We start from the raw sequence: 13,280 nt of genomic DNA on the forward strand, positions 1-13,280 counted from the left end.
GAAGCTGTTTCTGAATGTTATTTTCTCCTCATTAGTGACCCCTGCTGCTCCCAGTCCATCTACAGTGACTGCGTCACCGACACACAATAGCAACGGCAATAGTCGCCAACCGGACCCAAACCCCAACACCACAGCACTGAGCCTCCCTGACCTGAGGTACACTACACACACAGAAAACACAATACACCATATTAAAGTTTAGACTGTCACAAAGATGACTTAAATGATTGTAACACTTTTCCTAAAACTTCTCCTCTGTTTTTCCAGGGAGAACGGGGAGTTTGAAGAGGTGATCGTACTGCCTTCACATTCCAGGTTGGCTCCTCCTGGGGGAGAGGAGCCGCAGCAGCAGCAGCAGGAGGAGGAGGAGGAGGAGGAGAGAGTTCCTGTCTTAGCCTTTAGGGAGAACGGTCTCCTAAAACCTCTAAGCGGAATAGAGGACATATCAGCCCAGCAGGGACCAGGTCAGGAAGCTTTTCGAATCTGTGAAAATAACCCTGATGATGTTTATCTGTCTTCTGTCTTTCAGCTCTTTATTCATCCCTTCCTCTTCCTCTAAGCTTAGCACACTGTGCCCTCATTATCAGATGGTTTAATTGACATTTAAATTTACTTTCTTTTGCTTTCTTTAAAGCCACCAGACACCTTTGACAAAAACAATAATTTTTCTAATGTTATTGTGTGACTTTGTGGTTATAAGAGGTTAGTTCAGACTCACCAGAGTTATACAATAACACACTCAGTATGTTTACATGACACTTGAAAAAAACAAATTATTGCCTTAATCCAATATAACTGGACAGCTGAAGTGCATGTAAATGTGTTAATCCGACCAATGTTGGAGTTCTCCAACTCCAATGAAAATACCCAGATAATGCGATTGGAATCCGATTTTCGCCGCCATGTATGACAAGACAACGCATGTGTGCATGCTCCACCCCCCGCGCTGGCATATGACCCCGGAACAAAAACATCCAAGAAAGCCGGTCGCAATAGCAGGTCATTAGCGATGACACAAAGTGTCAAACCGAAGACAGGCTGCTGTTGACGCCCACCAACAGCATCCGGCGTTCTTGTCTGCCCCTCAAAATCACCATCCATCTTGTTTTTGTTGTTGTTTGAAAAAGGTTTCCCACCTTTCTCCACTTGTTTATTATGGCGTAATAGGTCAACAGAAAGGGGGCCGTATTAACCCGCTGAAACAACGCATATCGCCACCTAGTTCTGAGGAGGACACGTTCCCGTCAGTTATTCGATTTTCTCAGTTGCATGTAAACTGGGACAAAGACAGAAGTCCAATTTGGCGCCAAAATCTAATTTTGAGCATAGCTCGATTAAACCGTGCATGTAAACACACTGACTCGCTTACCAATCACAACAGCAGTAGACCAACAGTTCCATTGGTCTGGAAGGTAAAATTTGTGTTTTTGTCAAAGGAGTTTGGTGTTATTTAACGACTTCACTTCAGAGGTGAGTTTTTTAGTTTACCCTAGCTTTTACAGCAGCTGACCATTTCTTTGTTGCCCTTGATTTTTAGATGTTGCCTGATGCCCCGTTACACCACGATGATTCCACACCCAGAGAGACAGGAAGTGAGATGGCCAGAGAGAGGTAACACAGAGCTGTTGGACTGAATCAAAGGAAGGAGTCGCAGCCGAACCCTTCCAGAGGTTTACTTTCTCACCCTCCCACGACAGAAGAGCACCTGCAGCCATTTCCCAAAGATGGTGTCTCCAAAGATCTCCCTGAAGCGTCCCCAGAGAGAAGTTACTTTCTCCTCAAGAATCTCTCTGGGGGACAGATCGTCTCTCTGTCTCCGACCACGACGACACTCGCTCATAATGTTCTGTGTGCAGCCCCAACCAGCCCTGATTCTGAAGCAAATGTCCTGAAATCACAGGAGGAGTGAATGAGTGTTGTGTGTGTGTGTGTGTGTGTGAATGAGAGACTAATAATAATGTAAACTGAGATCAGCTGTAAAGTCTTCAGCCATGATACTTGAAGAGATTTTTTTGTTGCTGTAGAACACACTGTAATCCGATTGACAAAATCAGAAATGTGACGTTATGACTGGAACTCGCACAACAGGCTCCGAATTACAAGGTTTCATTCGCTTTCTTTAACTGGAACCTCATAATTCTCACGTTCAAACATTTCTATTGAAATGTTACAGAAAGAGGTGGGATATAGGAATGATGCCAGTGCATGAAGTTGTATTAAAACTGCAGGAAAGTATCATGTAATGTAATATATTTTGCTGTGTCTACAGTGTTTAAGACTATAGAGGTTATTATTGGGGTGAGGCAGGGTGTTGGAGTATCATGGAGTTTAAGTTAAATAACGACAAAATGAAAATACTGTTCTCAACCTGTGAGAATTAGGGTGTAAACTACTGATTTTTTTTTGTTTGTTTAGATTTATTTAATTGCTGTACAGATGAAATGTGATTATTTGTTTCGTCTTCAATATTGTCTTTGTTTAAATTGAGAGAAAAAAAATATCTACTTTGAAGTTAAGTCCTACGGAGGCTCAAAGGGGACATGGAGGAGAGAAAATAGATAGGTGGAAAAAAGAGATAAGTAATGTGACTTTTTCTCAGTTGGGTGCAAACGTTTTGGGTTTGTTTTGGGGTTTTTTACCTATTATTTTCTCCCCCATGTCCCCTTACTGGCTCCATAAAGTTCTGCCCTTTACTTACATTTGTTGATCCTTTTTATTCACCCCATCAGTGCTGCGTCCTGTCACACTGTCTAACTCAGCCAGTGCTGGAGGACTCCGCTGTAGCTTAGCCACCTTGTGTTGGAGGTTGACTTTTGTTTTTTGGCTGAGCAAATGCAAAATTGATTAAAAATAATTTGCAGGTGATGTTAATTCTGAAACAATTTGATCATTTTGATTTAAGAAGAAATGCTGCTAATTTTGATGCTCCTTTGCCTTACGCATCATTGTAGAGAGAATGAGGTGAAATGAAGAAAAGCATTCCCAGTGTGAGCTTTTTAACGTTCTGGACACATGCCATAACTCTCCTGAGGCTTCTGATGCTTGATTTATGTTAAAATTATGAAAGTTCATGATGAAATGTTATGTCAGTTATGTCACAAGAGCTATAATGTTAAAAAATTGGTCCTTTATGCAGCTTTTCACTAATGAAAGACAAAGAGGGGAATTAAAACACTGAATAAACCCAAACCGTTATCACACGTCTGTGATATTCACTTCAATCTTTTCCACTTGACTTGCAGTAATGCAGCTCTTAGCATTTTCAAACCTTTGCACTTCTTTATTCAAATCTTGCCGTAACACCAAAATGGAAGGACATTTCACAAGGATTACCCATGTCTTGCTTATGTAGTGCTGGTTTCTGCCAGTAGTACAGAACTGTTCAACATCTTAACTTGACTGAGCTTGAAAAGAAATTGCTTGTAAATTACATTATACATTCATATCCTGTAAGTTATGTTTAAAAGTGGATATATTTTACTAAGACTGACTGCACAGTTTTGAAAAATAACTTGCCCTTCACTTCATGGAGGGGCAGTGGGATGAGATCTCTGAACCACTGTAAAACTAAAATAACTGTACAACTGTTGCAGCTGTACTGTTTGGCAAGTAAATAAAACTTTTTGAATTGATTACATATGTGTTATGTCATATTACAGATGTAGTATTACAATGATTGTCTTCTTTGAGCCAAAATACAGAATAATAGGAGGGAATTAATCAAAAGAATTGAGGGCACATTGAAAACATGACTTTTTCTAGATTTATTTTACATTAACCAAATCTACCAGCAGGATATACACAAAATACTTCCTTAACTGTATAGAAAAGTTGTCTTTTTACATTTAGGGAGAAAAAGGACATTTTGACAGGGACTTTAAGAAAATATTTACATGAGAGAGGGGATAGAAAAGAACAGGTAAGTCCAGAGACCAAAGATATATTTCAAGTGTTTCTGCCTCCATTCAACTAAATCAGAAATGCTTTTGCACATTTGTAGTTTTTCACAAGAATTGATGGAGAGTTTAAACCATGCACACACAAAGCCAGGATGCTGGTCTGTGGTGTGTTAACTTCCAGTAATGTCCACTCCAGTAACAAACACCATGGTAGGGAAAAGTCTTTTAGCACCATTTTGCATTACTGGATCTCTAGAAATCAACCCGAGCCAGTTTCACCAGTAGAATGTTTTGGTGAGGAAACCGGCTGCGGCGTTGAGCCAGCTTCCACTAGAGTCTTCCTTAGCTGTGGTGCGGGAAATCGCTCGGTCGACCTCCCTCTCTGGGCTCTCCTCTTCCTCTGGGAGGTAGTCTGGTATGGCTGAGTTTTTGGGCACCTCCACTCCAGATGAGTTCAGAGGGATAAAAACCTGAAGAAAACCATTTGAGAGAAGAAAACTTAAGATGTCTGTATGAACTCACACCCACAATTCTTGGTTTATTCTCCCAGGATACTCATATACTATCCTGCCTTAAACAGTCGTAATATGTCCCGCAAGACCACCACTCACCTCTTCTCCTGCCTCATTCTTCACCACCTGCTGGGCTGACAACACCTTAGTGGCAGCGATGGCTGAGGCCAGGCTCTGAAAATTTAAGGAGGTAAATAAACCAGAGATCAGATAGATCTTGTTCTTACTTCCTGCCACTCCTGTATATCAGTGGCCATGACAACGCAGTTATACAAATGTTGAATATAACTAGACTGATATGAACTAATGTTTCAAACTGCTGAACCCCAAGGGCATTTTCTGTGTTTTGCTCCTGTCATTTTGCTCAGTGTGGCCTCATTTTTACTGCAAGTTATAAGTCCTGCACTTCTGTGGAAACAGGACCATCATGGACAAGTGTAATTTATTTCAGAATTTTACAAAAACTTAATCTATACATACATTTTTAAGTGCTCACAAGTGTAACAAATATTGGGGAAAATGGGGGCTCCGCTCCAAATCATGGAACTATTTACATTTTTACAACCTTTTCTTGCAGTTCAGCAGGAATTTCACAGATTTTTTTCTCATGTAGCTGTTGGTCTCAGCCAAGTCATTCATGAAATACCACCATTTTTAACTTCGATTTGGTTACTTTTGTTTACCAAAGGGTTTGTCACACGATGTGTTTACAGTCCATCAGATAGTTGAAAATCTGACAATAATGCCTGTTTTTACAGTTTCTGTCTGTGAGAAATGGCACAACTTTCAAGTGCAACAAGCCTGTTGCTTGCTGAGAAGACACAAATAGTTAATGTTTGTCTCATGCGTTACCTCAGTGGACAGGTCTGAACGGATGCGGACAGTGCATCTCTTGGAAGCCATCTGGAAGGTGAAGCTGATCACTCCTTTGACCTTCAGAAGAGCCTCCTCACACAAGCCTCGCTGGTCCTTGATAAGAGAAGGAGACTAGTCATTAACTTGCTGGCAGTAATAATAATTGGCATAGAGTGTGTGTGTGTGTGTGTGTGCCTACTCACAGTGCTGTCCAGACCCTGGATGTGCAGAGTGACAGACTTGGCCTTCTTGTTGGTAGAGTTGATAAAGAACTGGGATTTCTTCTTCCTCTCCATCTCAATTGTGCGTGTCACAGGATTAGCAGGTGCATTCAGGATGCCAAACACCTCCTTAGCTAGACCAGTGATATCAACAGACAGGCCCTCCCTGTATGGAAAAATATTATATTCACTGTAGCATGGTTCCAGACCTTTGAGTATCGATTGAAATGACTGAAGAGAAATAAAATGTCAATTCGGTCTGATGATCAGGCTATATTTATGTTTTATACAGCAGCCCTCACCTTCCCATTAGAATCTCCAAGCTCACCATCATACCCAGTTCATTCTTCATGATTGGGATGTTGGGGGGCAACTCAGCCAAGTAGCGCAGGGTCTGAGGGACAAAGGAAGAAAGAAGAGAAATTAAAATATATACTTCATTTTTGCAAACAGGTACACCCAAATACCCCATACCTTACAATGTTGTCACCCTGTTAAAATAATCGCCAAACTCATTTTTTCAAGTTTTGCAGAAAACACAAAACACTTCACCAAAAGTGAAACATATGACATTTATTGATCATTTCACTCAAAAAGGATGTAACAAAGGATGGCTATTGGCATAGTAATAACACTGTGTAAATGATGTAACTTAAGAGAAATAAATGACTTAAGCAACTTTTTGAACATGCCTTTGTGACTTAAGCAAGATATGGTAACACTTTATTTTGAAGGTGTCTACATAAGAGTCACACAAGCCTGTCAGAAACATGACAAGACAAGTATCATGAGCATTAATGTTACTTCAAAGTGTCATTAATGTTCATGACACATCCCATGTCATGTTTATGACACGCTCATTTCACTCTTATGTAGACACCTTCAAAATAAAGTGTTACCATATCTTGCTTAAGTCACAAAGGCATGTTAAAAAAATTGCCTAAGTCACATTTTATTCTGACTTAGGCATAATAAATCCGCTTAAGTCACACACTTGACATAGGCCATTATCTTAAAGGGGTAAAATCACATGATCTGATCAACTGAGGATGTAGGTGATTTTACCATAGGTGGCCGGCGTCATGAGGAGATGATTTAGGCAAAAAAAAAACAATTTTGACAAAAAATGACTTAGGCGATTATTGTAACAGTGTGACGATGTATAGTAAATACCCGCATAAACACAGTATGGTCCTTTAATGTGTTGCATTATTTAACAGTAGTAGTATATTACAACCACTGGCAGCACCAGTCCAGCGTCTGTCACCCACCTGAAGAGTTGCAAGGAGCACGTCTGGGTTCTGATGGTCCAGGAAGAGAACCAGTCCGGGGAGACAGCCTTGGTCCTGGACGATCACCGCTCGGTTCTGCGGCTCAGAGGCCAGATCCCGCAGCTGACTCACCACAGACAGTGCATCCATCATCTTTGTTAACTTTACCAGACCTAAAGGGGGAGTAGAAACGTTATGCAAGTGTGTATTCGGCTTGGTTTCAAGTCATGGTGGGCTAAATCTGTGTTGTGGTGAACGTTTAAGGAGGTAAATAAACATCAATCATAGATCAGATAGATCATTTTCTTACTCCAGATTCCTGCCACTCCTGTATATCAGTGGCCATGACAATGCAGTAATACAAATGTTGAATATAACTAGACTGATATGAACTAATGTTTCAAACCGCTGAACCCCAAGGGCATTTTCTGTTTTTTGCTCCTGCCATTTTGCACTGCGGTCAAGTGAGCCGTCATTCGCTTCTCCGGAGTCAAGCCAGCCGTCCCTATATAATGTAGTGCGCCCGTATTGTGACATTTACGGTAAATTCACTGAAACTGCTCCAAGAGAGCTGACATGAAGTATAAACACTTTATTGTCATTCTTTATCACCTTTTTTCAGTATAAAACTCTTACCAGCAGAGAGGAGATGAAGTATTAACGTTACATCAACAGTTACATGTACAGTAAAATATTACATTATATTTTTAAAAAATCATAAAATTTAAACTGTCTGTTTCCAGTCACTAATTTCACTGCAGGTTCATTCTATGGCACCTAAGGTATATTATCACAAAATTACAGCACTTTTCACTGTGGAAATTCATGATAAAATGCATTTGAATATTTACTGTACATTAACAATTTTACATTAAAAATTCATAAAAATTTAACTATCTGTTTCCAGTGACTAATTTCACTGCAGGTCCATTCTACAGGACTGCAGGTATATCCTCACACATTTACAGGATTTTTCACTGTGGAAATTCATAATAAAATGCATTTGAATATTTACTGTACATTAAACATTTTACATTGCATTTTTAAAAATTCATAAAAATTAAACTATCTGTTTCCAGTCACTACTTTCACTGCAGGTTCATTCTACGGCACCTAAGGTATATTATCACAAAATTACAGCACTTTTCACTGTGGAAATTCATAATTAAATGCATTTGAATATTTACTGTACATTAAACATTTTACATTGTAATTTTTAAAAATTCATAAAAATTAAACTATCTGTTTCCAGTCACTACTTTCACTGCAGGTCCATTCTACAGGACTGCAGGTATATCCTCATACATTTACAGGATTTTTCACTGTGGAAATTCATAATAAAATGCATTTGAATATTTACTGTACATTAAACATTTTACATTGCATTTTTTAAAATTCATAAAAATTAAACCTTCTGTTTCCAGTCACTAATTTCACTGCAGATTCATTCTACAGGACTTCAGGTATATCCTCGCACATTAACAGGACTTTTCACTGTGGAAATTCATAATAAAATGCATTTGAATACTTACTGTACATTAAAAATTTTACATTGTATTTTTAAAAATTCATAAAAATTAAACTATCTGTTTCCAGTCACTAATTTCACTGCAGGTTCATTCTATGGCACCTAAGGTATATTATCACACATTTACAGGAATTTCCACTGTAGAAATTCATAATAAAATGCACTTCAATATTTACTGTACATTAAAATTTTTACATAAAAAAAATAATTAAAATTAAACTGTCTGTTTCCAGTGACTAATTTCACTGCAGGTCCATTCTACAGGACTTCAGGTATATCCTCACACATTTACAGGACTTTTCACTGTGGAAATTCATAATAAAATGCATTTGAATAATTACTGTACATTAAAATATTACATTGTAATTTTTAAAATTTCATAAAAATTAAACCTCCTGTTTCCAGTCACTAATTTCACTGCAGGTTCATTCTATGGCACCTAAGGTATATTATCACAAAATTACAGCACTTTTCACTGTGGAAATTCATAATAAAATCCACTTCAATATTTACTGTACATTAACAATATTACATTAAAAAATTAATTAAAATTAAACTGTCTGTTTCCAGTCACTAATTTCACTGCAGGTTCATTCTACAAGACTTCAGGTATATCCTCACACATTTACAGGAATTTCCACTGTAGAAATTCATAATAAAATGCATTTGAATATTTACTGTACATTAACAATTTTACATTAAAAATGTATTAAAATTAAACTATCTGTTTCCAGTCACTAATTTCACTGCAGGTCCATTCTACAGGACTTCAGGCATATCCTCACATATTTACAGGACTTTTCACTGTGGAAATTCATAATAAAATGCATTTGAATATTTATTGTACATTAAAATATTACATTGTAATTTTTAAAACTTCATAAAAATTAAACCTTCTGTTTCCAGTCACTAATTTCACTGCAGGTCCATTCTACAGGACTGCAGGTATATCCTCACACATTTACAGGATTTTTCACTGTGGAAATTCATAATAAAATGCATTTGAATATTTACTGTACATTAAACATTTTACATTGCATTTTTAAAAATTCATAAAAATTAAACTATCTGTTTCCAGTCACTACTTTCACTGCAGGTTCATTCTATGGCACCTAAGGTATATTATCACAAAATTACAGCACTTTTCACTGTGGAAATTCATAATAAAATGCATTTGAATATTTACTGTACATTAAAATATTACATTGTAATTTTTAAAAATTCATAAAAATTAAACCTTCTGTTTCCAGTCACTAATTTCACTGCAGGTTCATTCTATGGCACCTACGGTATATTATCACAAAATTACAGCACTTTTCACTGTGGAAATTCATAATAAAATCCACTTCAATATTTACTGTACATTAAAAATATTACATTAAAAATTCATAAAAATGATACTATCTGTTTCCAGTCACTAATTTCACTGCAGGTTCATTCTACAGGACTGCAGCTATATACTCACACATTTACAGGACTTTTCACTGTGTAAATTCATAATAAAATGCATTTGAACATTTACTGTACATTGAAAATTTTACATAAAAAAATTAATTAAAATCAAACTGTCTGTTTCCAGTCACTAATTTCACTGCAGGTTCATTCTATAGGACTTCAGGTATATCCTCACACATTTACAGGACTTTTCACTGTGGAAATTCAGAATAAAATGCACTTCAATATTACTATATTATTATTATATAATACTGTACAGTAAATATTCAAATGCATTTTATTATGAATTTCCACAGTGAAAATTCCTGTAAATTTGTGAGAATATAACTTAAGTCCTGTAGAATGAACCTGCAGTGGAATTAGTGACTGGAAACAGACAGTTTGATTTTAATTATTTTTTAAATACAATGTAATATATTATTGTACTGTAAATATTAAAATGCATTTTATTATATTTTCCACAGTGAAAATTCCTGTAAATTTGTGAGAATATAACTTAAGTCCTGTAGAATGAACCTGCACTGGAATTAGTGACTGGAAACAGACAGTTTAATTTTAATTATTTTTTTAATACAATGTAATATATTACTGTACTGTAAATATTAAAATTCATTTTATTATGAATTTCCACAGTGAAAATTCCTGTAAATGTGTGAGGATATAGCTGAAGTCCTGTAGAATGAACCTGCAGTGAAATTAGTGACTGGAAACAGAAGGTTTAATTTTTATGAATTTTAAAAAATGCAATGTAAAATGTTTAATGTACAGTAAATATTCAAATGCATTTTATTATGAATTTCCACAGTGAAAAGTGCTGTAATTTTGTGATAATATACCTTAGGTGCCATAGAATGAACCTGCAGTGAAAGTAGTGACTGGAAACAGAAGGTTTAATTTTTATGAATTTTTAAAAATGCAATGTAAAATGTTTAATGTACAGTAAATATTCAAATGCATTTTATTATGAATTTCCACAGTGAAAAATCCTGTAAATGTGTGAGGATATACCTGCAGTCCTGTAGAATGGACCTGCAGTGAAATTAGTGACTGGAAACAGAAGGTTTAATTTTTATGAATTTTTAAAAATTACAATGTAATATTTTAATGTACAGTAAATATTCAAATGCATTTTATTATGAATTTCCACAGTGAAAACTGCTGTAATTTTGTGATAATATACCTTAGGTGCCATAGAATGAACCTGCAGTGAAAGTAGTGACTGGAAACAGAAGGTTTAATTTTTATGAATTTTTAAAAATGCAATGTAAAATGTTTAATGTACAGTAAATATTCAAATGCATTTTATTATGAATTTCCACAGTGAAAAGTGCTGTAATTTTGTGATAATATACCTTAGGTGCCGTAGAATGAACCTGCAGTGAAATTAGTGACTGGAAACAGAAGGTTTAATTTTTATGAATTTTTAAAAATGCAATGTAAAATGTTTAATGTACAGTAAATATTCAAATGCATTTTATTATGAATTTCCACAGTGAAAAGTGCTGTAATTTTGTGATAATATACCTTAGGTGCCGTAGAATGAACCTGCAGTGAAATTAGTGACTGGAAACAGAAGGTTTAATTTTTATGAATTTTTAAAAATGCAATGTAAAATGTTTAATGTACAGTAAATATTCAAATGCATTTTATTATGAATTTCCACAGTGAAAAGTGCTGTAATTTTGTGATAATATACCTTAGGTGCCGTAGAATGAACCTGCAGTGAAATTAGTGACTGGAAACAGAAGGTTTAATTTTTATGAATTTTTAAAAATGCAATGTAAAATGTTTAATGTACAGTAAATATTCAAATGCATTTTATTATGAATTTCCACAGTGAAAAGTGCTGTAATTTTGTGATAATATACCTTAGGTGCCGTAGAATGAACCTGCAGTGAAATTAGTGACTGGAAACAGAAGGTTTAATTTTTATGAATTTTTAAAAATGCAATGTAAATTGTTTAATGTACAGTAAATATTCAAATGCATTTTATTATGAATTTCCACAGTGAAAAATCCTGTAAATGTGTGAGGATATACCTGCAGTCCTGTAGAATGGACCTGCAGTGAAATTAGTCACTGGAAACAGATAGTTAAATTTTTATGAATTTTTAATGTAAAATTGTTAATGTACAGTAAATATTCAAATGCATTTTATTATGAATTTCCACAGTGAAAAGTGCTGTAATTTTGTGATAATATACCTTAGGTGCCATAGAATGAACCTGCAGTGAAAGTAGTGACTGGAAACAGAAGGTTTAATTTTTATGAATTTTTAAAAATGCAATGTAAATTGTTTAATGTACAGTAAATATTCAAATGCATTTTATTATGAATTTCCACAGTGAAAAATCCTGTAAATGTGTGAGGATATACCTGCAGTCCTGTAGAATGGACCTGCAGTGAAATTAGTCACTGGAAACAGATAGTTAAATTTTTATGAATTTTTAATGTAAAATTGTTAATGTACAGTAAATATTCAAATGCATTTTATTATGAATTTCCACAGTGAAAAGTGCTGTAATTTTGTGATAATATACCTTAGGTGCCATAGAATGAACCTGCAGTGAAATTAGTGACTGGAAACAGACAGTTTAAATTTTATGATTTTTTAAAAATATAATGTAATATTTTACTGTACATGTAACTGTTGATGTAACGTTAATACTTCATCTCCTCTCTGCTGGTAAGAGTTTTATACTGAAAAAAGGTGATAAAGAATGACAATAAAGTGTTTATACTTCATGTCAGCTCTCTTGGAGCAGTTTCAGTGAATTTACCGTAAATGTCACAATACGGGCGCACTACATTATATAGGGACGGCTGGCTTGACTCCGGAGAAGCGAATGACGGCTCACTTGACCGCAGTCATTTTGCTCAGTGTGGCCTAATTTTTACTGCAAGTTATAAGTCCTGCACTTCACCACAGAGAGTGCATCCATCATCTTTGTTAATTTTACCAGACCTAAAGGGGAAGTAGAAACGTTATGCAAGTGTGCATTTGGCCTGGTTTAAAGTCGTGATGGGTTAAATCTGTGTTGTGGTGAACGTTAAACTAATTAGTTTCTGAAAAAGCAATAGTTAACTATACTATATAAAACTGCATGCGTTTTGGTAACGTTACGCTCACTGGTATAATGTTTTTAAACTTGCAGCTTTAAAGGTACAAAGCTAGTTTATGAAGGCTAAATTAAAGTCGTCCTGTCAAGACGTTACGCTAACGTCAACGTTGTGGCTAGCTAAAGAGGCTAACGTTAGCTACTTTTGAAACGCGAGGAAGATTGAAAACTTCAGAAAAAGACACTTTAATTCGATTCACTGTGCCATTTAAACATACAGCTATGTGAGTGCCACAACAAAGAATAACATTAATTACTTAAAGTGCAAAAATTGTAGGGAAATTATGTTTTTTCCGATGTTTTCTTACCTAGACGACGAAGTAGCTCGTGTACAAAAATACAAATTTGGTGCTGCTAGGTATTTGTGACTCGCAATTGGTCGAACAGCGTTGCCTCGGCTGCACGGTCGGCCACTCCTAT

At 35.9% G+C, this 13,280-nt stretch overlaps 2 protein-coding genes across 2 annotated transcripts in view; one reads left to right on the forward strand and one right to left on the reverse strand.

Annotated features, from left to right (window-relative positions):
* The window catches only part of map7b (microtubule-associated protein 7b), a 28,475-nt gene extending 24,840 nt beyond the window's left edge, over positions 1–3,635 (forward strand). The window contains exons 17-19 of the mRNA XM_059357034.1: positions 36–156; positions 268–464; positions 1,538–3,635. Of these exons, the coding sequence (XP_059213017.1) occupies positions 36–156; positions 268–464; positions 1,538–1,548 (329 nt within the window). The 3' untranslated portion in view covers positions 1,549–3,635. The remainder of the gene's footprint in view (positions 1–35; positions 157–267; positions 465–1,537) is intronic.
* A 114-nt stretch (positions 3,636–3,749) lies between these two features.
* On the reverse strand, positions 3,750–13,255 carry armc1l (armadillo repeat containing 1, like). The gene is made up of 7 exons (XM_059357039.1): positions 13,169–13,255; positions 6,759–6,931; positions 5,790–5,881; positions 5,470–5,653; positions 5,264–5,380; positions 4,511–4,585; positions 3,750–4,369 (listed from the first exon to the last, which is right to left on the reverse strand). The coding sequence occupies exons 2-7, from the start codon at positions 6,909–6,911 to the stop codon at positions 4,175–4,177; spliced, it is 816 nt and encodes a 271-aa protein (XP_059213022.1). The 5' UTR covers positions 6,912–6,931; positions 13,169–13,255; the 3' UTR covers positions 3,750–4,174.
* Between the last annotated feature and the right edge of the window lie 25 nt (positions 13,256–13,280).

Source organism: Centropristis striata, chromosome 18, assembly GCF_030273125.1.
Source record: "Centropristis striata isolate RG_2023a ecotype Rhode Island chromosome 18, C.striata_1.0, whole genome shotgun sequence".
Taxonomy (NCBI): Eukaryota; Metazoa; Chordata; class Actinopteri; order Perciformes; family Serranidae; genus Centropristis; species Centropristis striata.